This window comes from Odocoileus virginianus, chromosome 4 (genome assembly GCF_023699985.2).
Source record: "Odocoileus virginianus isolate 20LAN1187 ecotype Illinois chromosome 4, Ovbor_1.2, whole genome shotgun sequence".
In the NCBI taxonomy this organism is placed as follows: Eukaryota; Metazoa; Chordata; class Mammalia; order Artiodactyla; family Cervidae; genus Odocoileus; species Odocoileus virginianus.
In genome coordinates this window covers 22,502,793-22,525,770 of record NC_069677.1, presented here as the reverse complement: position 1 = coordinate 22,525,770, position 22,978 = coordinate 22,502,793, and the positions used below count along the sequence as shown (strand labels likewise).

General features: G+C 41.6%; 1 protein-coding gene across 2 annotated transcripts; it reads right to left on the bottom strand.

Annotated features, from left to right (window-relative positions):
• Nucleotides 1–117: 117 nt before the first annotated feature.
• RFC4 (replication factor C subunit 4) lies at nucleotides 118–13,474 on the bottom strand. 2 transcript variants are annotated; one of them, XM_020915676.2, is made up of 11 exons: nucleotides 13,211–13,474; nucleotides 11,947–12,099; nucleotides 9,904–9,982; nucleotides 6,145–6,224; nucleotides 4,226–4,345; nucleotides 2,292–2,435; nucleotides 1,990–2,110; nucleotides 1,383–1,508; nucleotides 550–630; nucleotides 360–476; nucleotides 118–274 (listed from the first exon to the last, which is right to left on the bottom strand). In XM_020915676.2, the coding sequence occupies exons 2-11, from the start codon at nucleotides 12,075–12,077 to the stop codon at nucleotides 179–181; spliced, it is 1,095 nt and encodes a 364-aa protein (XP_020771335.1). In that variant the 5' UTR covers nucleotides 12,078–12,099; nucleotides 13,211–13,474; the 3' UTR covers nucleotides 118–178. The 2 variants fall into 2 exon arrangements, with proteins under 2 accessions (XP_020771335.1, XP_070322367.1); XM_070466266.1 differs by lacking the exon at nucleotides 360–476.
• Nucleotides 13,475–22,978: the final 9,504 nt, after the last annotated feature.

The window sequence follows — 22,978 nt, the reverse complement described above, 5'->3', positions numbered from 1 at the left end:
GACCCTGTTGCTAAGCCCCAGCAAGCAATCATCCTAGGTAGGGTTAAACCCCCAGTAAAATTGCCATATTGCACATGTCTTAATGAAGTTTGAATGTTAAATAAATTGTATATTCACTTTAAAGGTGCTTTGGTTATTTTATTATAAATTGCTTATGAAATACATACTGAATATAGTTTTAGCAGTTCTGAGTTAACTGCTGCATCACAGTAGCACAGAGGCTGATCAGCTGCAGATGTTCATCAGCGCCGTCTGCTAAGCATTTATCAACTTCCTACAAGAAAATGAAACATAGTAAAACTGCCCTTTTGTGGGTGTGGTGTGTATGTTGTGCTGAAATGTAGAAAATGCCTACTTACAGCAAGTTTTTCTGTAATAATAGACTTCTGTTTATCAGAAAGGTTATCATTTTCTACCACCACATCATGGAGTTGATTTACAAGTTGAGTTGCTGCATGACCCTCATCTATTAAGTCCTATAACCAAAATGTATATCTTTTAGCATTAATATCCCTTCACCCTTCCCCAAGGCTAATAGAGTCACTTTACCTTTACCACAGCTTCTAGTTTGTCGAAAGAGCCACTCTGACAGGCAGCAAATACTCCATCAATTGTCTTAGCTGGTACTACCTAAAAGAATTAGTTTCCGGGTGAAGACAGTTGACTTCTCTACCAGTCTTGCACCCACTCCCTGTTAAATGATTTCAAGCAGCACATGTTTTGCAGTTATAGGAAGGCAAAGAACTTCGAGCTCCAGATAGGTAGGTCCAGCCTTGATTATGCATGCCCATCTTTAAAAGATCAGGCACTGCCATGTAACCAGAGGAAGGCATTTACAAACTCCTCCAAGATGTCAACACAGAGGCCAGTTGGTCAGTTTCATTACAGTAAACCGAGCTAAGTTTGGAAAGGACTATCTGAAGACAAGGGTGTGGCACAAGAATTCCTTTAGTCACTTATCCCTTGGATAGGACCCACCCTTTAAAATTTAACTGCCACATCCCTGCCTGCATTCTGATATTTCCTAGCTACTACTATAAGCTACAGATTAAACATGATAGTATTTGGAGGTGACACCACTGGGAGGTGATTAGGTCACGAGTGCAGCCCTTGCAAATTGAATTTATGCCCTTACAAAATACTCCCTTTTGCCACAGAAGGATGCAGGGAGGTATGAACCAGTATAAATTGGGAAGTATGTCCTCTACACAACACTGGATCTGTGGGCACTTGATCTTTAAAATTGAGAATGCTGTTTATAAACCACTCAGTCTATGGCATTTGTTGAAGCAGCTTGAATAGACAGAACATAATCACTATTTGCTGAAGTAAATTTAAGTCACAAAAAAGTCAAAGAATTTTTGGATACCCAGTGCTCTTACCCCAGCAATATCTGTGATAACTTTTTCTGTGACTTCCTTTCCACCTGTTAGTCGAGTAGCACTTTGAAGAAATGTAATGGCTTTTCTTAAGTCTCCTTCCGACACTTTAACAAGATAAGCTATTCCCTAAAGAGAAAAAAGTTGTTCTTAACCTGTTACGGCCAATTAAGGATGAATTTAATAAAGAATGTCAATTCTATAGTGGCAGGATTCATGGAGACAGCTTTGATTACATAAATTATGGTTAAATTCTGTTGCAATGAATAGGGGTGTATATACTCTATCATTACCAGAATTGCATCATACCTAATTAATTCTTGCACAGAAGTATTAGTAATCACTATGCAGAGATTTGCTGTTGAAGAATTTGTGTCTATGTATGAAATTTGCCTCAGCTTTGAGTCTGAAATATTGACAGATAATAAATTTCTAATAGCAACAGAAAGGCTAAACCTATAATTCCTAAACATTCCAGTTGTTCACTTAACTTTGCCTGAGCAACTAGCATCAAAAATTGAAGCAATACAAAATTGACTCTCAGAAAGGGCTTCTTCATAGGCATTCATCAAAGGAATTACTAATTTACACTAGCTGTAACAGTAATTACCTCTTTGCTAATTTTGACATGTTCTTTATCAGCGATGTCCAGTAACCGCTGCTGCTGAATTTTATCTGACAGAGGTTTGAAGCGGAATTTAGAACATCTAGAGGTCAGAGGTTCAATTATTCTGCAAAATATTGGAAAAAAACAAGTCATTGTCTACAAAAACTCCCCCAAAGAACTTTATTAAGAACAAATCAAGATTTGATGAAGGGGAAACTCAGGGTAACCTTGAAACATTTTTTTCTCTGTTTGGGGCTATCAAAGTAAGGTTCCCTGGTATTTATCTTTAGGGCGATAACACATACCGGCTGACATAGTTACAGATGAGACAGAATCTGGTGGTTTTAGACTCTTTCTCCATGGTACGTCTTAAAGCTGCCTGGGCAGCTGAGGTCATAGAATCTGCTTCATCCAAAATCACAATTTTAAAAGGAGGACATGGCTTTCCACTGATTCAGAGAAATACACAGGAGTTAATTCATACATTATTATCACAATCTACTTTAGAACGTTCTCATCACTCCAAAAGGAAACCCTGTGCCCATTAGGAGTCATTTCGCTTCTCTCCCAACTTTCCCAGCCACAGGCAATCAGGAATCTCTACCTTCTGTTTCCACAGGTTTGCCTATTCTGGACACAACATAAATGGAATCATATATTGTCAACATAACATGCTGTCTTTTGTGACTGGTTTCTTTTGTTTAATGTTTTTAAGGTTCAACCATGTTGTATCTCATTATTTCAATTCCTTTTATTGCCAAATACTATGGCAAATGGATGAACATACTATCTTTTCATTCATCCATTCTTTAGTTGATGGATATTGGGTTTTTTCCATGTTCTGACTATTATGAATGCTGCAGCTATAAACATTTGTGTACATGGGTATATATTTTCATAACCTGTCGGTATATATTGTAGGGCTGGAATTGCTGGGTCATATTTAACTTTTAGAGGAACTGCCAACTGTTTTTAAAGTGGCTGTGCCATTTTACATTACAACCAGCAATGTATAAGAGTTCTGATTTCTCCACATCCTTGGTAATACCAGTTGTTTTCTGTCTTTTTGATTATAGCCATTCTGCTGCTGCTGCTGCTGTTAAGTCACTTCAGTCATGTCCGACTCTGTGCGACCCCACAGACTGCAGCCCACCAGGCTCCCGTCCCTGGGATTCTCCAGGCAAGAACACGAGTGGGTTGCCATTTCCTTCTCCAGTGCATGAAAGTGAAAAGTGAAAGTGAAGTTGCTCAGTCGTGCCGACTCTTAGCGACAACATGGACTGCAGCCTACCAGGCTCCTCCGTCCATGGGATTTTCCTGGCAAGAGTACTGGGGTGGGGTGCCATTGCCTTCTCCATATAGCCATTCTAAATGGGTGTAAATGGTATCTCAACATGGTTTCTATTTGCATTTCTCTGGCTCATGATATTGACGAGCATGTTTTGATATGCTTATTGACCACTTGTTTATCATCCTTGGGCTTCCTCGGTGGCTCAGTGGTAAAGAACCCGTTGGCTAATGCAGAAGACTCGGGTTCAATCCCTGAGTTGGGAAGATCCCCGGAGGAGGAAATGGCAATCCACTCCAATATTCTTACCTGGGAAACCTCATAGATAGAGGAGCCTGGTGGGCTACAGTCCCTGGGGTTTCAAGAGTTGGACATGACTTAGCAACTCAACAACAACAACATATTCCTTGGAGTAATGTCTATTCACATCCTTTGCCCATTTTTAAATTGGGTTGTCTTTTTATTACTGAGTTGTAAGAATTCTTTATTCTTGAGCTAAGTCCCTTATCAAGTATATGATATATATATATTGTCAATCCAAGGCAGATATCAAAAACTGTCATTCACTTTCTACAAATTCCTAAGTGTGCTCTCAAATAAAATTAAATATATGTCAGGTACCAAAAATTTAACCTTGGAACTTTGCCACCTAAGGAGTATATGCAGTTGACTAAACATCCCTATTGAATTATTATTAAAAATCAGGATTTTTATTTTGAGTGTACCACCAAACCATATTTGACTAATGAATACTCCTTAGATAAAATATCAACTAAAAACCCCTGATAGCTAAATAACTTAAAATTAGTTACTAATGGAAAGGTCATTTCTAATTTTAAATAATTTAGATAAAAATATGACGTAGTATGAAAAAAGTTGAAATTCTAGCAGAAATGTATTTTAAACAAATACAAAGACATGGTATAGAAAAGGGAAGGCGAGCTTACTTACTCTGAACGGCTTCCTGACACAGTTAATTGGGCAAAATTCTTAACTTTCTCTCTAACTACTTGTATTCCACGTTCATCAGATGCATTTAACTCAAGAACTCTTAATCGAAAAAGTTCAGGCCTATGTCAAAAAAACAAAATGAGAAACATCATAGAGCATATAAGTAAACCAGGTTTAAACCATATTTTAACATCTGTACATTTTTCAATAGTTTAAAATGCACCTAGTTAACAATATGGAAATAAGGCATACAGTCCTGTATTTTCTTTTGCAAGGTCATACAGTTAACATTCTGGCTTTTATCTGATACATCAAAAAAAAAAAAAAAAAGGGTGATGATACCACATAATGTGCTAAATTTTAAATCAATTTTCCACTTTGTACTGTTCATAAACATCTTGCCATGTCTTTATCGATAAACACTGTAAAAACCATTTTAATAGCTATGAGTTTCTAACCTAAGACTGGTAACATCCTTCTATTGTTAAACATTTAGTTTTAAATATGTTACAATTTAAAATGATGGTGCAATGTAGCATATTTTGAATTCTTTCCAAAAAGTATCTTGCTATAAGGAAAACTACTGGATCAAAATATGAAGTTTATTTACTTTTAATAATTTAAAAGAAAATAAAAACACCTGGCATACCCCATTGTTTTGAATACTTCATTTTTCTATGTGTGTGTGTGTGTGTGTGTGTGTATGTATACACACACACACACACATATAGAACAGGAGTAGGGATTTAGTCTTTATTTTTCCTAAACAGCATGATATCCTCTGCATTTTTCTATGGGCATCAACATCTCGAAAGCTGTGAACATGTATTTTCTATTTTAAAACCACATATACCATTGTATGTGGGATTTGCAATTAAGTCCCTTTCTACAAGTTATATAATTTGGACTAACTTACTCTAGAACAACTAATAGTAAACTATACTTAACAGCTTCTTTACAATTGCATTGCTAAGGATTGTTCAGACTGGATCTGAGTTGTAGAATTCATCGAAAAAGCTCCTTTAAAATTTTCTCGAGAAAACAAATGTTGCTGTCAAAATACTAGGTTCAGAGCAGCTTCCCCTTTTGTCTTTCTTGACACCTCAACAGAACTAATTATCCTTACGAATTTGGTGGTTTCAGAGGCATCTAATTATTTTCATGTGTAGGATTTCAAATGTACCCTTAGGCCATATGCCTGATATTAAAATCCTGGATAAATTAAAAACAGCTGCTGTTATGTTGGTGCATGTTGCATGGATACCAGACAGAGGGTGAAATATATCTTTTAACTTTAGATAAAGGGCTCGGGGGCCCCCTACTACAACAACTGGCTAAGCCAAACACTGTCAGTCTAGGAAGAAGGTGGCTCATAGATTTTCTGCTGTACCTGGAATCATACTGCACCAACTATGATACTCTGCTTACACTCAAGATACTTGAGGGCATGGAGCTGGCCCAGCTACTCTGGAGGCAGGCCCTGGGAAGTCCAGAGCAAGAAAGAACTCAAGAAGGGGTGGTCAACATCAGTAGCATCAAAACAGCAAATTCTATGACACAGACGTGAACATGACCATTAAGAGTGATGAAACTATCAGCAGACTACAGATAGGGTCCTCTAGTCTCCAAAATGACAATGAGTTTTAAAAGTGATGAAAATAATCACAAGGCTCCTTGTAGTACATTCAAACACTTGAACAAGTTTCAGAATAAAGGTTACAAAAGGTATAGGCAAGCTAATTTATTGGAGGGGAGGAACTGAAAACAGTCCACTGGTTTATTAAGAAAAAAATTCAGAACAAAAATCAACCCAACAACAAAATCACAGAAAAACCAAATGCAAAGTTTTAGAGAAAGAAAAGCAGTACCAGAGATACTTAGTGTCAAGTCTTAAAAAAGAGAGAGAGATTTCAACTTACCCAAAGAGTTCCCTAGCTGCTGCCAAAATAGTTGATGTTTTTCCAGTTCCAGGTGGCCCATAAAACAAGAGATTAGGGAGCTGCAGAAGTTAATTTTTTTAAAAATTATATTCTGATACACAAAGGTTAAAAATGACTGAAAATGTCTACAGAAGAATGTAATGACTTCCTTCATAGGGCATATATGTCTGAATACAAAGATTTCTTAATATAACTGGTATTACAGTAATAATAGTACTAAATCCTGCTTTTTCACAAACACTATCATTTTTCCCCAAGATGTCTTTCTAGTATCTTAAACTGAATCAATACGATAGTTCTATATCTAATCTAATACACAGGTGGGATTTTCAAAGCTGGAATTAAAAACCTCTTATTTCTGAACGGAATCCTGGGCTTCTGTCAGTTCCTTATCTCGCATCTGAACTCTCATGACTGGGCAAGATTTTATATTTTATAAAGATGTCGGTTGCTTCAAAAGGGACAATGACCAAATTGGATTTGGCCAATATCAAGGAAAAAGGAATGAAAATGGCATACTGGGGCTTTTCATGAGCTAAAGTTCCAAGAATAGAAACATTAAAAAAAAAAAGCATCTACTGTCACAGGGTAGTCCACATCATGATTATGTACCCTGCCTGTAGGGATGCCTGCATGTATTTCATCAGTAGAAGATAGGATAAGATTAAATAACCAGCTCTTTTAAATCTTAAATCTAGCTGGCTTGGCTCCTATCAAACAGACAACTCATCTGTGGTACAGATTAACAAATGTACCAAATTCTGATGAGCACTGTTATGAAACTGTATACTTTAAAAATTTTTTTGATTTTATATTGGAATATAATTGGTAGTTTCAGGTGTATAGCAGAGTGATTCAGTTATATATAGGCATGTGTCTTTTTTTTCAAATTCTAGCCTCATTTAGGTTATTACAGAATATTAAGCAGAGTTCCCTGTGCTATACAGTAGGCCCTTGTTGGCTCTCTATTTTAGAGATAGCAGTGTGGACATGTCAACCTCAAACTCCCAATCTACCCACTAACCCTTCCCCTCTCTAGTAAGGATATATTTGTTTATTCAGTCTGTGACTCTGTTTCTGTTCTGTAAGTAAGTTCATTTGTATCTTTTTTTTTTAATTTCTGTACATAAGCTGTATCATATGATATTTGCTTTGTGAAACTACATTCTTCAGTATGTCCTTTCATGGATGGAAATCACCACACATAGGAAACTAAGCAGTATGGTTTATTTGCTTCCACTCTTGCCCCATCCTCCCTCTTCCCATCCATTCATTCGTCACTCAGATCAGATGCCACTCTACTGGCTACTTAAAGCTGTTCACCACATTCATACTCTACTGAGAAAAACAAAACACATCCCCAAATCAACTTGCTTACTATAACCTATAAAGATGTCCATGATTTTCTCACCACCTCTCTCCCCTTCTAGATTCCAACTCACAATGGCCTCCAACAGCTAAGCACTTTCTGGCCTGCACATATACTTCCCCATGAGCTGAAGTCTGACTCCATTCTTCTGTTTATCAACTCCTGCTGTACTGCAAGTCAGAAGCCTTCCCAGACCACCCAATCTAAAGAGGGTCTCTTCTGTTATTCTCAGTGGTCTCTGCTGCACTTGATGTAATTTGCAATTATTTATTGTTATTTATTTAGCTGTTGGGTTTAACTTAAAATACCTGTTCACCTCACTATATGGGAAGCATGAATAGAATCTTATTTGTTCTACTCACATCTATGTTCTCAGCATTTCCTGCAGTACTCGGTATGTGCCACATAAATAAACCAATACATAAATATATTTAAAAAGTATTACTGTTACACTGGTAACATACTGTTTAAGACACAAACTATGAGATTCACTATTTAAAAACAAAAACAAAACCTCCCAGCCATCTTCATTTTTACTTTGATCCAACTACCTCAGTAGTTTTAATGATTCATCCAGTCAACTACTACATAGAATACTTTAAATTCTTTAAAATACAGTAAAATTATTAAGCCTTACATTATGTAATACTCTGATAATATATACATATAGAGCATTCAAGCACTGTACATGCAATATCAGTTCTAAAAAATCAGAAAAAAACTCTTATAATTCTACTTTAATATCCTTTAGTGTAAACAAAGGAATGAATTATTTTGCTTTACTCTTTCTTTAAAAAAAATTTTTTTGTATTGGAATATAGCTGATTAACAATGTTGTGACAGTTTCAGATGGACAAGTAAGGGACTCAATCATACACAATTATCCATTCTCTCCCAAACTCCCCTCCCATCCAGGCTGTCTTATAACATTAAGCAGAATTCCCTGTGCTATACAGGTTATCCATTTTAATTTCCTTTACTCTTTAGGATTAAAAAAATTATTTCAACTCTAAGTTTCAAAAAACTTAAATCTGAAAAGAAACACAAAATTATTAAACAAGCAGTTAAAGAAGAAAGTTCTTAATTCAGCCCTATAAATTAGATGCTATAATATCAAGAACTGGATCATAATCCCACTTCATTTTTTTAAGGAGTTGATGAATCATAGCAATTAAAAAAAATCATGTCCTGCAATCTGTGTCAATATTAGCATGCCAAAATCGTTAAATCGTACGCCATTATAAAATTAAAAGCTAAAGTATGTGGATCAAATTAAGACAAATACTAGTGAAGAAGATTCAACAGTTTTATAAATATAACGTCTTTCAAAATATATACTGTTGCAGTGTAATTCTAGGAAGAGAATAATGGCATCAAAACCCAAAGAATCTCTAATTCAAAACAACCAGGTTGAGAGGAAGGAAAAAAATTTTCAGAATAAAGCAAAAACCACATCCCACTATCATCTGCAACTGTTTCCCGTCCTCCACTAAGCTCTTACAACACTTTGCCTTATACAATTTTAAACTACTAATTCTTCACATGGGTCTATCTTGTCTCTGAATTAATTGAAAATGCAACTCACTCAAGGACATTTTATCCTATATATCACAGCAGGTGACATGACGCTGTAAACAGAACACTTTTTTTTTTGGTATTGTATTGAGAGTTCTAATCCTAAAATTAGGTGAGCAATCATGCTTTCAAAGAATCTTTGACTCTTCCTCATAGGATCTACTGTTGTTCAGTCCCTAAGTTGTTTTTGACTCTTTGCAACTCTATGGACTGTAGCACACCACACTTCCCTGTCCTACACTGTCTCCTGGAGCTTGCTCAGACTCATGTCCACTGAGCCAATGATGCCATCCAACCATCTCATCCTCCGTCGCCCCCTTCTCCTCCCGCCCTCAATCTTTCCCAGCATCAGCATCTTTTCCAATGAGGCTCTTCACATCAGATGGCCAAAATATTGGAGTGTCAGTTTCAGCACCAGTCCTTCCAATGAATATTCAGGATTGATTTCCTTTAGGATAGTAGCTATCATTATCTATAATTCTCTCATTTATTGTGCTTACATGTTTATTCTCTCTCCCCATCAAAATGAAAGCTCATGAGCAAACGGACGCAGTCTATCTTGCTTAATGATCTCCACTTGTGTACCATATAACAAGGCCACCACAGGACAGAAGAGATGCTCAACAAATATTTGTTGAACTACTCCTCCACTGTATAAATAGTAATAAAGGCCCTACTTTGTATATACAGAATAGTATTTAAAAGGGACTGGAGGCTATAAAGGAAGGAAGAGGGTGAATGAATTCTTAAATCTCCCAATGACTTTAGGACTCCAGACAGCATATGCTACTCACATCTGCTCCTTCTAAAGACTTTTTAAGGACTGCAACCACTTCTTCCTGGAAAGCAACTTCATCCACACATTTTGGGCGACTGGGGGGGAAAAAAACTTATTTAGTATATTACAGTAGCCACAGAAGTCTTTCCTTTTGTTAAAATACCAATGATAATTCTCTCATATCAGTAATGAAATGAGAAACTTTCATAACTGGATATGGAAACCCCATCTGTATTCACTTCAGGCAAATAAATACTGAGGAATGAAATGAAGTGACATTTCACTCTTCCAGATGCATTGTTTACATCTGTTGTACTTACAAAAATTATGCAATAGGATTTTATTTTATAACATCACAAATGTCAACTGGTTCAAAATGTAAAGTGAACACTTGCCTAGGAAGTAACATGTTTTGACAACATGCACCTAAGCTGAAAAGAGAGACCTACTTAGCAACCTCAAAATAGGTAACAATTATGGTTAATACAGTTACATATATGTTACTTTGTTTTTAATTGGTTAAAAACAATTTCTTTTATCACCTAAGTGCACAAAAAATGCATACCTATTCACTTGAGCACTAACAAAATAACAAGCTTAATCAATATGAAGTATAACTTTTGTCTTACATAACTAATGCTGTTAAGCTAAGTCATCCAACACTAAGGTTAGGCTTTGTGCTTAGTTAACTAATCAAAAGCTCTTTTCTATTTATACTTTTCTAAGTAAACAGGCCAACACCAGACAGATATTTTATGTCAGATGTTATCTTAGAAAACCACAATGTATTATAAACCAGGGTTTCAAAAATAAATAAATAAATAAACCAGGGTTTCATATTCAAATACCTGCAGAGTCCAGGCAGATAACAAGAGTGAAAAATGCAAGTTTAAGACAAGAGACACTAGTAGGGACTACGGTGAAGTGAGGAACATATGACGTTTCCAGAATGAGCAGTATTCCATTTAAGTGTTTTCAGGTGAGAACCTGAATATAGTGCTGCCTAATCTCCGGAGCAGCTGAAAATCTAGATTTTAACCTTTGTGTAATTTATTTAATAAAACGATTCTAGACTTTTATGTGAAATTTCCCATTTTTAAAAGCATTACTGATGCCAAACAAAACTTAAGAAGGCCTTACTTGGCTTATAAGTAATCTGCAATTCTTTGATAATAACTGAGGGTATACTAGGGGTTACAATTACTTGTTATAATATCACTTAACTGACTGAAATTTAACAGCCCCATCAGTGTTGTTTCTGCCAAAAATGTATAAACAAAAACTCAACGATTTGCAGTTACCAGTAATGAAAAGAGGAACAGATTATGCGGATTTAAGCAAAACTCCTAAGAGCTTGTGGTCAGTTTATAGAAACTTTGTTTTCTTCATTGCTGTATCCCAACCCCCTAAACCACAGACCTCAGTTACAGAGAAGGCTGTAGTTGATGCAGAAAGTAAGTGAATTGAGCTAGAGTAGTCTAAGGTACATTTCAGTTCCAAGGTTCTACACCTTCTACAATTGGGTGATTTTTTTTTAAAGATGATTTTTTTGAAAAATATTATTTGTTTATTTGGCTGTGCCAGGTCTTAGCCGAAGCATACAGGATCTTTGATTTTCGCTTTGGCATGTGAACTCTTAGTTGTGGCACGTAGGATCCAGTTCCCCCACCAAGTATAGAACCTGGGCCCTCTGCACTGGGAGCACGGAGTCTGAGCCACTGGACCACTAGGGAAGTCCTAATTGGCAACACTTAAAAGGAAGGCAAGGACTTCCCTGGTGGCTCAGATGGTAAAGCGTCTGCCTACAATGTGGGAGACCTGGGTTCGATCCCTGGGTCTGGAAGATCCCCTAGAGAAGGAAATGGCAACCCACTCCAGTAATCCCAGGGACGGAGGAGCCTGGTGGGCTGCAGTCCATGGGGTTACAAAGAATCAGACACGACTGAGTGACTTCACTTCACAAGCAAGGCAAACCATCCTCCTCTTAAGTTAAAAAGGAAAAGTGATCAAAACTGGTCTGAGAGGTATTTATTATTTCAACAAAAAAGCGTGTTCTTACTATTTTTCCACCCACGGAACAGGTTTGGCTTTCTTGTTCTCTCCACTACTTCTGGCAGTGGCAGTTACTCCTCGATCCTTAGTCGACGGTGGTTTAGTGCTGATAGATGCGCCTTTTAGAAATGCCTGCATGGTTACTTCACCCTGACCAGGTCTAAGACAGAAAAGGAAAAGCTCTTTTGACACCATTATAAGGAAGTATAGCCTAAAAGCACACTTAACCCCGTATAGACATTCAATAAATACTACATGAAGGACATCACCCTGTGACCTAGCATCCCCTAAATGCATTCTACGGAGGACTAGTGGGACATAAATAGGTCAAAGTACTAAAGGAACTTAAAAATCTACTTATAGTGAGGGAGTTATAGAAAAAAGGACTTCTAACTTTTTGATAAGTACGATGGCATTAATGGCCAAACTGTACAGGGGTCTCAACAGTCATCAGCCTAGCTCTAGCTCAGACCCTAGAATGGACTAAAAAATTAGGAGTACCAAGACCCAAAATGAAAACCCTCTGCTTCTCATGGGACTAGAGCTCCACTCAAGAGCCTATTTTACTGGCAGAGCCTGTGCTTGCCTTCAGAAGCTTTTGTGGGGAGGGAACTGGGGGAGAGGAGACACTGATGTTAAAATGTAAATAGCTGTTTTTCTGATTGCATGCTTATTTGAAAAAAATCAAAACAACGCAGAAAAGCATGAGGAGTTTAAAAAATTCAAAATCTCACCCAGAAAATAAGTATTAACATTCAGGTAAACATTCAGGCAAGCAGCACAAGGCTGTTTTCAGGGATAGTTTGCCTGAAAATCCCCAGCATTAGTAGCAACTTTATTTATTTTTTTGGAAGTGCAATTGTTTTTTCACTGTTGTGTTTCCAGGGCGTGGCACAGGATAGATGCTCTATAAGATTCGGTGACTGAATTACCATTTATCAGACCCAGTTTCCCCTTCTGTAAAAGAATCTAAAAGCCCATTTCATAAGGTAACTAAGTCAAAAGAACTGTGCAAACACATAGCTCTGTGCTTAGCATAGGGGTATATAATCAATGAATAAAATAAATTGTTAATATCTGTAAACTAAGGTTTTTAACTTTGTTGGATTAGTCCATCCCTGCCACAGGCTGTAATATCGCCCAAAGCAGGGCTCTGAAGGATGATAAGACTGAGCTACCCGTACACCAAGGGGTGCAAGATATCAGAGGCATCGAGGGCGCAAAAGTGGAGAAAGGCGAAGGTAATCCTCGCAATTTCTCCCGCTGGTCACCTGTTCTCCCCGGTTCCCTGCGCGTGTTCGCCGGCAGTGCCTGGGCCTTTCAGTCGCTCGTATCGAGAGCGAGGACGCCGCCGGCTCGTTCCTGAGATTTCCGGGACAGGGAAAGGGCGAGGTGGTCACGAAGTCTTAGCTCCGTCCCCCAAGCTGAGACTCTCAGGCCCGGGAAGCCCCGAGCGGCAGAGCAGGGACACTTAACAGCTGCCGCCTTCAGCAAGCAGCCCGAGTTCCCGCCACCGAAAGGCGGCGAAGGGCAGGGCGGGAATGCGCCGCATGCACGTCACTTCCGGTCCGCCGCGCGCGCCCAGCCTTAAAGGAGCTGTGTCCTCCTAGATCGTAGTGTTCAAGCTGATGAGACACGCGGGTTTTCGGGTACGCTGTGGGTGGGATGGGAATGAATGAGGTGGTGTAAGTAAAGCTCCACTCTGCTCTCGCGCACCCCTCCGACTAGAGGCTGCAGGCAAGGGAACTTGAGCACGGCCGGGGCCGCGAACCCGCGTGCTCAGCGGCTGGGGACAGGGAGGGCTCCGAGAGCCGACCCGCCAGGGTGGTTGGGGAGGTGAGTACGGGGCCATGAGTCCCGCAGGTCCACTGTCTTTGTGGGGACGAGCCTGCGGAACCTGTACCGCACTGTTAATTCTTTGGCAGTCATGGGGCGTGTCACTGACATTTCTGCGGCGACAAAATTCGGCCTGCAACCTGTTTTACCCTAAAGAAGGACGAGAATAGGGGAGGCTAAAGTCTCTCCTTCGCCAGAAGAGGGCGCCCTGGAGATCTCTGTCCTCTCCCTTCGCCTTGGTAGTCGCGAGGCTCACTGTGGGCAGAGACTGAAGAAGATGCTTTTCCTTGCCATTTTGGGTGCATGTGGCTTATTATCTCTATTACTGTCTGCCCGTTGGTGAGAGGGAGGACACTGCCGTGCAGCTCTGGTCAGCTAATCCTGGAGCCCTGCCTAGAAATCTGGTGGTGCGCCACCAGGGTGCAGGCAATGTGTCCTCTAGGCAAGTGTTTTAGGCCGCCCTTTTTATCTTTGCCCATTGCTTGTCTTAGCTTTGAATTTTTTCTTAATGTCACTGAAATTTGACCCGTTTGAAATACTACTTTAGTTTCAGGCCTTTTTCTAATTACTGTAACCTGCAGGATTGATCTGGGTCTTCTCCAGATGGATATTTTCTTTGGGTGAACTCATCACGCGTTTTAAACTTTATGTGTTTATTCATTTGTCTTTCAACAATTGCTTATGGAGTGTCCATATGCTGCGAGGTCAGCAAATGCTTATGGAGTGTCCTTAGGCCGAAAGGTGCTGGGGATGTGGCAGAGGACAAGCTGGATCCTGCCCTCAGGTAGCCTTACAGGTAGCCTAGGAGGAAGTTGGGGCCTCTGAGTACATACATCCCAGGCCTAACCTAATCAAGGGGTTGACCATATTAAGGCTGCTTTGTGCTACTTTGTAACTCTCACAGGCAGAGCCTGATATAGTCTTTGGACAGTATAAAAAGCCCACAGGTTACCTATCTGGTCACTGGTTTACTTTGTCAAAACCATCAAAATGTACACTTAATGTTTGTACATTTTTACTTTATGTAAATTATACCTAAATAAAGTTGATAAAGATCCAATGTTGACTCCCAGTTACCTCACCACCAACTAGTCAGAAGAATGTCCACAAGCCAATCGTGACCCACTCTTTGAACACTGGAAGACTCCTCACTAACCCCCTTCATGGCAGGACACATAGTCTTGATTAGTCCACTGTGGCCCCCTTTGCCTTTCTGCACTGGTGCACAGAGGCTGAATTTTGGCAACATGAGTAGTGATTTCCTCAGTCCTTGCCCAAAGCCATTTATTCATGAAACTATACGGAAAAGAACATGAAAACCTTTCAAGGACTGTTGGATACAAGGTGTGAATTGAGGTACTCAATCTAGGGACCCAAAGCATTCTCATATAATTCCTTTGTTGAAATGAATGGATAGGGGTCAGGTAATAAATGGAGTTTGGACCCAGGTCTGGCACCTGGTAGGTCACTGGCTCCACAGACTCACCTTCTGGTCATTTCTCTGGTTCTCAGAGGACTGACTGGAACAGCTATACTTAGGTACTGGTGATAACCACACCGGTTCCTTGTCCTGTGTGGTAAGGGCTGGTAGAGAAAACCAAGTAGACTACTGAAACCACCTTACACTCTCCAGTGAAGATTTTAAGTCAAAAACAATACTATACAAGGTGTATGGCAAGTAATAGTGCTCCCCCAAACTGAAATAAGCAGGAATAGTAGTCTATTACATATCTTTTCCATCCATCAGTGTGCTCCCTATAAAAACTAGATTTATTTTGGAGGATAGCAGTGGGTTACCATAAGCTCAACCAAGCAGTAGCCTCCCAATTACAGATGTGAGCTGGACATGGTATCTTTGCTAGATCAGATTAACATGGCCTTAGATAAACAGTTTACCATCAATCTGATGAAGTGAAGTCAAGTCACTCAGTCGTGTCCAGCTCTTTGCGACCCCATGGACTGTAGCCTACCAGGCTTCTCAGTCCGTGGGATTTTCCAGGCGAGAGTACTGGAGTGGGTTGCCATCTCCTTCTCCCGAGGATCTTCCTCACCCAGGGATTGAACCCGGGTCTCCCGCAGTGTAGGCAGACGCTTTACCGTCTGAACCACCAGGGAAGTCTTATCAATCTGATAAGTGTATTCATTTCCATCCTTATCAGAGGACCGAAGCAGCTCACATCCACTAGGACAGGACACAGCATACACTCACAATGTTACCCCGAAGCTATGCTAATCTGCCCTTTGCCATTGTTGTGTCCCACTTTCTGCGGCCCCATGGCCCTTTGCCATAATATCATCTTTTATTTATTTATTTTTGGCTCTGCTAGGTCTGTGTTGCTGCATGGGCTTTTCTCTAGTTGTGGAGAGCGGAGGCTACTCTAGTTGCAGCTGCAGCCTTCTCATTGAAGTGACTTCTCTTGTCTGGACCACAGGCTCTAGGGCATTTGGGCTTTAGTAGTGTGGTTCCTGGGCTCTAGAGCACAGGCTCAATAGTCGGTGGTGCATGGGCTCTGTTACTCCTCGGCATGTGGGATCTTCGTGGACCAGGGACCGAACCTGTGACTCCTGCACTGACAGGTGCATTCTTTACCACTGAGCTGCCAGTTAAGCCCCCATAATATAGTTTTAAGGACGTTGGCCATCTGCACATTTTGCAGAAGGTCACATTGCTTATTGTATTAAATGATCAAATGAGTAAGAAGTGGCAAATACTTTGGAAGACTAAGACACATGCATTCCAGAGGGCAGAATAAAAGCTAGATGAAAATTCAGGGGGTTACCACATCAGTGAGGTTTTTAGAAATCCAGTGGCTTGGGGCATGCCCTCCCATATCCACTGCATTAGAACAAATTATTATCTGCCATCTCCCACAACTAGGAAGAAAGCACGATGTGTGGCAGGCCTTTTGGATTCTGGAAGCAGCACATTCCATATTTAGAAATACTGCTCTCATTTATTTCCTTCATGACAAGGAACACTGACAGCAGGAACGGGTTGTGTAGCAGATCAAGGTTGAGGTACAGGCATCCCTTACTCGTGGGCAGTGCAGCCAGTGGGTTCCACATGGACACTATGGGACTAGAGTTGTCTGTGGTGAGAAAAGATGCCATGTGGAGGAGAGCACGCTTGTAGCACAAGGCCCCAGGGCTTGCCCATAGATGCAAATCTATGCCATCTGCATCAGAGAAGCATTCAGAAAGAGACCATCCTGTGCTAATGGGCCCTAGCAGAGATTACACACCTAACCTGGGACATGAAGTGACCGAGTATCCAGATTTGCCACCAGGAGCTGGGTTCTGTCACATTCACCAAGCCTTAAGGCTGGGAGGGGTCAGCAGCATTCCATCATAAGGTGGAGGTGGTAGGCCTGGGAACAGCCATGGATCAGAGAATATAAGCTAGCTGCATGAGCAGCTGGCCCAGGCTCCTGTGTCAGCTACACTTTGTACCAGCGCCTCTGTCTCAGCTCTTGAGAGTGTGGATTAGCTTTCTATTGCTGCCTAACAGTATTATATAAACTTAGCGGTCTACATTAATATATACTAATTATTTAATAGTTTCTGTGGGTCAGAGCTTGTGCATGACTTAGCTGGGCCCTCTTCTTCAGGTTCTCACGAAACTGTGATTGAGACGTCGACGGGCTGTAATATCATCTGAGGATCAACTAGGGGGTGATTCAGTCCCAGCTGCATGTACTTATTGGCAGAATCCAGTTCCTGGCCCACTGCCACATTGAGGGGCTTGGTTTCTGGTTGGCTGTTGGAGAGATGCCCCCTTTAGGTCCTTGTCACCTGTTCTTTCCATGTGGCAGCTCATAACATAGTCACTTGCTCCTTCAAAGCAAATGAGTCGTGAGGAATGCCTTGCAAGATGGGCCTTACCATCTTTTTTTTTTTTATAAAAGATTTATTTATTTATGGCTCCACTGGGTGTTCATTGCTGCATGTGGGATTTCTCTCATTGTAGTGAATAGGGGCTACTCTCTTGCCATGGTGCATGGGCTTCTCATTGCAGTGGTTTCTTTTGTTGTGGAACATGGGCTTTAGGCACGTGGGCTTCAGTAGGGGCGGTGCACCGACTCTCTTGTCGCTTGGCATGTGGGATCTTCCCAGATCAAGGACCAAACCTGTGTCCCCTGCATTGGCAAGCAGATTTATGACCAGTGAGCCACCAGGGAAGCCCGGGCCTTACCATCTTATGTCAGGTATTATGTACGGAGTCTCATGGACATCGCATTGCCTTTGCTTTATTGCACTGATGAGAAGCAAGTTGCAGAACTTTCCCACACTGAAGAGGAGATTACCTGAGAGCGTGAATACCAGGACACAGGGGTCATGGGGGCCACTCTACAACCTGCCTGCCTCAGACTGCAAGGAGGATTCCAGCGACAAGCTGACAGAGGAGGATAAGGGCTAAGCTTGGTGCATGGTCTCCTGGTATGTGAGTACAGGCAAAAATGGACCACAGCCGCTTTGCAGCCTCACTCAGGGTGGCTCCTAGAGACTGCAGGAAGGAATATCCTCCTCTAATGACAGCAACAGGCAGTGCATATGGTCATCCACTTTGTGAAGAAAGGGAAGAGGCCTGGGCAAGGATGCCCAGAGACTCATGGGTAGCGGTCATACTTGGCTGGTTGGCCAAAGACTTGAAAGGAGAAAGACGGGGCAATTGGGGATGAAGGTGTCTGGGGTAGGGGTGTGTGGCACATGGACCAAGCAGTGGGCATGGAGTGTGAACATCTTTGTAACATCTGTCAACACCCAGTAGCGAGCATCTCCCCTGGGAGAGGTTCAGTTCAGTTCAGTCGCTCAGTTGTATCCAACTCTTTGTGACCCCATGGACTACAGCATGCCAGGCTTCCCTGTCCATCACCAACTCCCAGAGCTTGCTCAAACTCACACCCATCCAGTCAGTGATGCCATCCAGCCATCTCATCTGTCATCCCCTTCTCCTGCCTTCAGTCTTTCCCAGCATCAGGGTCTTTTCCAATGAGTCAGTTCTTCACATCAAGTGGCCAAAGTATTGGAGTTTCAGCTTCAGCATCAGTCCTTCCAATGAATATTCAGGACTGATTTCCTTTAGGATGGACTGGTTTGACCTCCTTGCAGCTCCTGGGAAAGGTACTATCAACCAAACAGAATAACTCTTCCAGGTGTCCTCAGCCAGCCCCTGCCCTTGGCCATCCTAGTGCTGGCACAGTAATTTCATGAACAGAGGCCATGGTGCCAGAGATGTAGGCTATCCGTGAGTCCAGTAGTATGGGCCATTCTAGCTTCTATACTGTTTAAAGTCCAGCCTGCTGTTTACAGAAACCAGTGAGCACTCCTCTCCCCTCAAGCACCATCTCTCAAGGAGACCTACCATCCTTTTTCTCATACAGAAAATATCACAGAAACAAATTTCTACTTTCTAGATTGTCCTGAATATCTTTTATCCCCAGAGTAATGTTTCTCAGGACCTTCAGAATCACTTGGGCTTGTCACTAGTGAAGATTTCCACCCAACCAACCTACTGAATCTCTAGATGTGGTGTCTGGGAATCTGCATTTGTGGAATATGGAGGGCTTAGTCAGTGGCCTTTGACTACAATTCAGTATCCTAACTAAATTTTTCCCAGAAAACAATACAGTTGTTAAGAGATGGGGAAAGAAAATATAAACTTAGGAGTGTCCAATTGAAAAATCACTTCACCATCTTAGTAGGACAAACCCATTTTTCAGTTGCCAGTTCAGAAACACAGGGTCCCTGTGAGCCTGGAACTGTGCACCAGGTTGTGATTGGAATGAAAAACATAAAGTTCAGATAAGAAGGAAGAAGTCTATACACATAAAACCTCAGAATTGGAAGACAGCCCCAGAGGCGTGGTCCTGGCCCCTTCCCTCTTCAGACAGGCAAACAGAAGGTCAGTTTCACACAAGTTTCCTACAGTAGAACCAGGTCCCCTGAGCCTGGCTTACCAAGAAGTTCTGATGAAATGTCACTGCAAGTGATGCCAACAGCAAGGGTTCTAGGAATTCAGAGAGGCCTTCCCGCCCTGTGGCTGAGTGAGCAGGGGCAGGGCCTTGGGCTGGTCCCTGAGAGGAGATGAGACTCCAGGCAGAATGCAGATTCCAGGGCCTCAGGCATCAGGGGTGGGGGATTCCAAATGTGGTCAGATCAGCAACATCAGGACCTCAGCCCTGTCCAGCACTTTACACAGCACTCCATCTGTGGGGTTATCACCCCAGTTCATTCCTCCGCTACCCTGCCCCCCTCTGTTTAACCACAGGGGACTGCTGGGCATGAGAACTCATGCTCTGGGTGAGGCATCCGGGACCTCAGCAACAATGCAACAGGAAGGGCACTAGGAGCCACTGAGGAATGGGAGACAGGGCCTCTGGAGAGAGCCAGGCAGGAGGGGCCCTGTACCCAGGGGGAGATAGAGTCAGAGAAGCTTTGGGCTGGAAATAGAAGAGCGGGACCCTATGTGTGGGACACAGCAGGTCAAGGAGGGCAGCAGGCACCGTGGTTTGGGACAACTTCTACACATACTTCCCTTGTGGCCTGACCCCCTGTGACCAGGAGGCCTGGGGACACCAGAAGAAGTTCAGGCTCATTCGGGAGGGGCTCTGGCTGCAGGCGGCTTTGCAGGGCAGCGTGGTGCCTGGTATAAGGTCTCTCCCTGTCCTGGCAGGGACCCGAGCCTAAGGCAGGAAATCCAAGCTGCAGGCCCACCGTAGCACCTGGACAACTTCTGCCCATCACGTGGGTAACGAAGGTGGACCCAGGAACCTTTGAAAATTACTGAGTTGCCTCCAAGGGAGCATGTTCAGTGATGACCTGGAGCCTGGCTTGAGAAGTTCTTGGGTAGAGTGGAAGGAAATGAGGTTGAGAGAGAGGGAGGTAAGCCTCCAGTAGCAGACTGAGGAGTTCAACTTTAATACAGGTGAAGACTGGGTGCGGAGGGGGGGTGGGTGGCGGGGTGGGGCGGGGCGGGGGTGGGAGGGGGGTGCGGAGAACTGGGACAGCACAGCTGGAACCACACCTGAACATGGAATGTGATCACCAACCCAGGGGTATGTAAGTCTGCCCCACCAGCATACACAGTTTGGGATCATTGATATTCTCTTTTGGTGCACACAGGGAAGAATAGAGAATGGTGGGCCCACTGGTATTGCTTAGTTCAGTATTAACAGAGCCAACTGTCACAACTTAGATGGGCCTAGAATCAAGACCTGCAGGGGACACAGCAGGTGGGCTGAGAAGTGGGAGAGGGTGCCAGGACCAAGTGAGCCAGGACTGCAAAATGTCTTCTGAACGTATGAGAGCAAGAAAAGCTGAAATACCTACTTTCATATACATTTAAGTACATGGGTATAATGTTTTATGTGTGTGGTGGCCTTATTCCTTTAATATTTGCTTACCCAACTGTGTGTGTGTAAAATAAAACAGGCTTCAATCTGAGTGCTGATTTTTTTTCTTTTAGTCTGAAATCAGTTTCTACATGAAACATGCAAAAAATCTCTGGCTTGAGTAAATTTTATTTTTATCTTTAAAAGAAGTATCATATTTTGAAAGTTTGTGTTGATGATTGATTATCTTAGCTCACTAGAAGGTACTTTTGATTTTTATGAGAACAGTACCAATCCCCTCTCAGTGGTTATTAGTAACTCTGATTTCTCTTGGTTCTAGACTGGTTTGAAAAGGAAATACACACTTCAGAGATTTACTGGTCTAAATGTAGGTCTAAATTCTGATTCACACAGCAAAACTCTGCAAAAGGTCCTGATCCAGCCTAGTAACCTATGCTAGTCCCAAGAGCCTTCCTTTCCTGAAATCTAAGCCCAGCTCTGCTCCTTTGAGCAAGTTACCTAATCTCAATGGGTCTTAAATTCTTAATCTTTAAAAAATTTTTTAAATTAATCTATTTTTTAATTGAGGGATAATTACTTTACAGAATTGTGTTGGTTTCTGCCAAACATCAACATGAATCAGCCAGAGGTATACACATGTCCCTCCTTCTTGAACTTCCCTCCCATCTAGGTTGTTACGGAGCCCAGTTTGAGGTCCCAACTTTACAAAGGGAGGTTACACCTTGCAGTCTCCCTGTGGGGATTCAGTGAGATGGAGCTCCTAGCACAGCACCTGGCTCAGGGGCTTACGTTCACATTAGCACAGTGGTATTATCCAATACTTCAAAGGCAGGGGAGAAAGTTCTGGGGCTTCTTTAAGGCAGCTCTAGCCACCACCCCCCCCACCTCAACACATCAAAAATAACTTGTTGTTCAGTTGCCCAGCCGGGTCTGACTCTGCAATCCTATGACTGTAGCCTGCCGGCCTCCTCTGTCCATGGAATTCTCCAGGCAAGAATATTGGGTTGCCACTTCCTTCTCCAATGACTGTTGATACACTAGAAATTGTCCTAAATTTTGCATATACAATGCTTAGCTCTCTTTTTCATTAGACAAAAGAAAATTCTGGAACCAAAACAAAATACAAAAATACAGATTAACCATTTAAAATCTGTGCAGGTGGAGCTGCTGCCCAACCAGTGGGATCCAGAGTGGTTCCATTCTGCCATCTGGTGGACAGAGGGAAAAGAGACATTTAGAGCAAAATAATTGCAGGTAAAGTTTATCATCTGAAATTTATCGAAAGAGTTTTTTTTTTTTAAACTATGAAATATTATTAAAGGTTTATAGCCTGCCAGAGGCATGTTGAAATTTTATAGGTATTTGGCTTATCATTACATTTACCTCATGAAATACGTTCCATATTTAGTTCTTATTTTAGAAATTAGGTAAGAGAGGAATAGAGGGGAAGAGGAACTTGCCCCAAATTATACAGCTAAGAAGTAGAAGAATAAAAAAAGTGTCCTCTGAATAGTATAACTTAAAGTCTCCTCTGAACTCACTTATTAATAAGTTCAGTTAACTTTTAAAATGCACAATAGCAATCCAGTGTTCTAAACATTAAGCCCTAAAACTAAATTCCTCAAAATATTTATACTTACATGTTATGAGTTCTGAAGATTGTCTGTGGAAGAAGAGAATGCTCTCAAGTTCTTACTGTGAATTTTTCTGGCCCACCTTTCCCATTTATATGACCCATTTCAGCAGAGCATTCTGCATTTATTCTGTCACACAGACTGGGAGTAGCCCAGGGCCTCTGAGGGTTATGTCTTCCCCCCAGTACTGAGTGAAATCAGTGGGGTAATAAAATAA

Bases quoted from the DNA above. Each gene is read 5' to 3' on its own strand.
- RFC4 (XM_020915676.2), bottom strand. From the start codon at position 12,077: ATGCAGGCATTTCTAAAAGGCGCATCTATCAGCACTAAACCACCGTCG. The intron at 9,983-11,946 runs GTAAGAACACGC...TTTCCCCCCCAG, and splicing joins GTTCCGTGGGTGGAAAAATA to TCGCCCAAAATGTGTGGATG. The intron at 4,346-6,144 runs GTAAGTTGAAAT...TTTTTGACATAG, and splicing joins GCAGCTAGGGAACTCTTTGG to GCCTGAACTTTTTCGATTAA.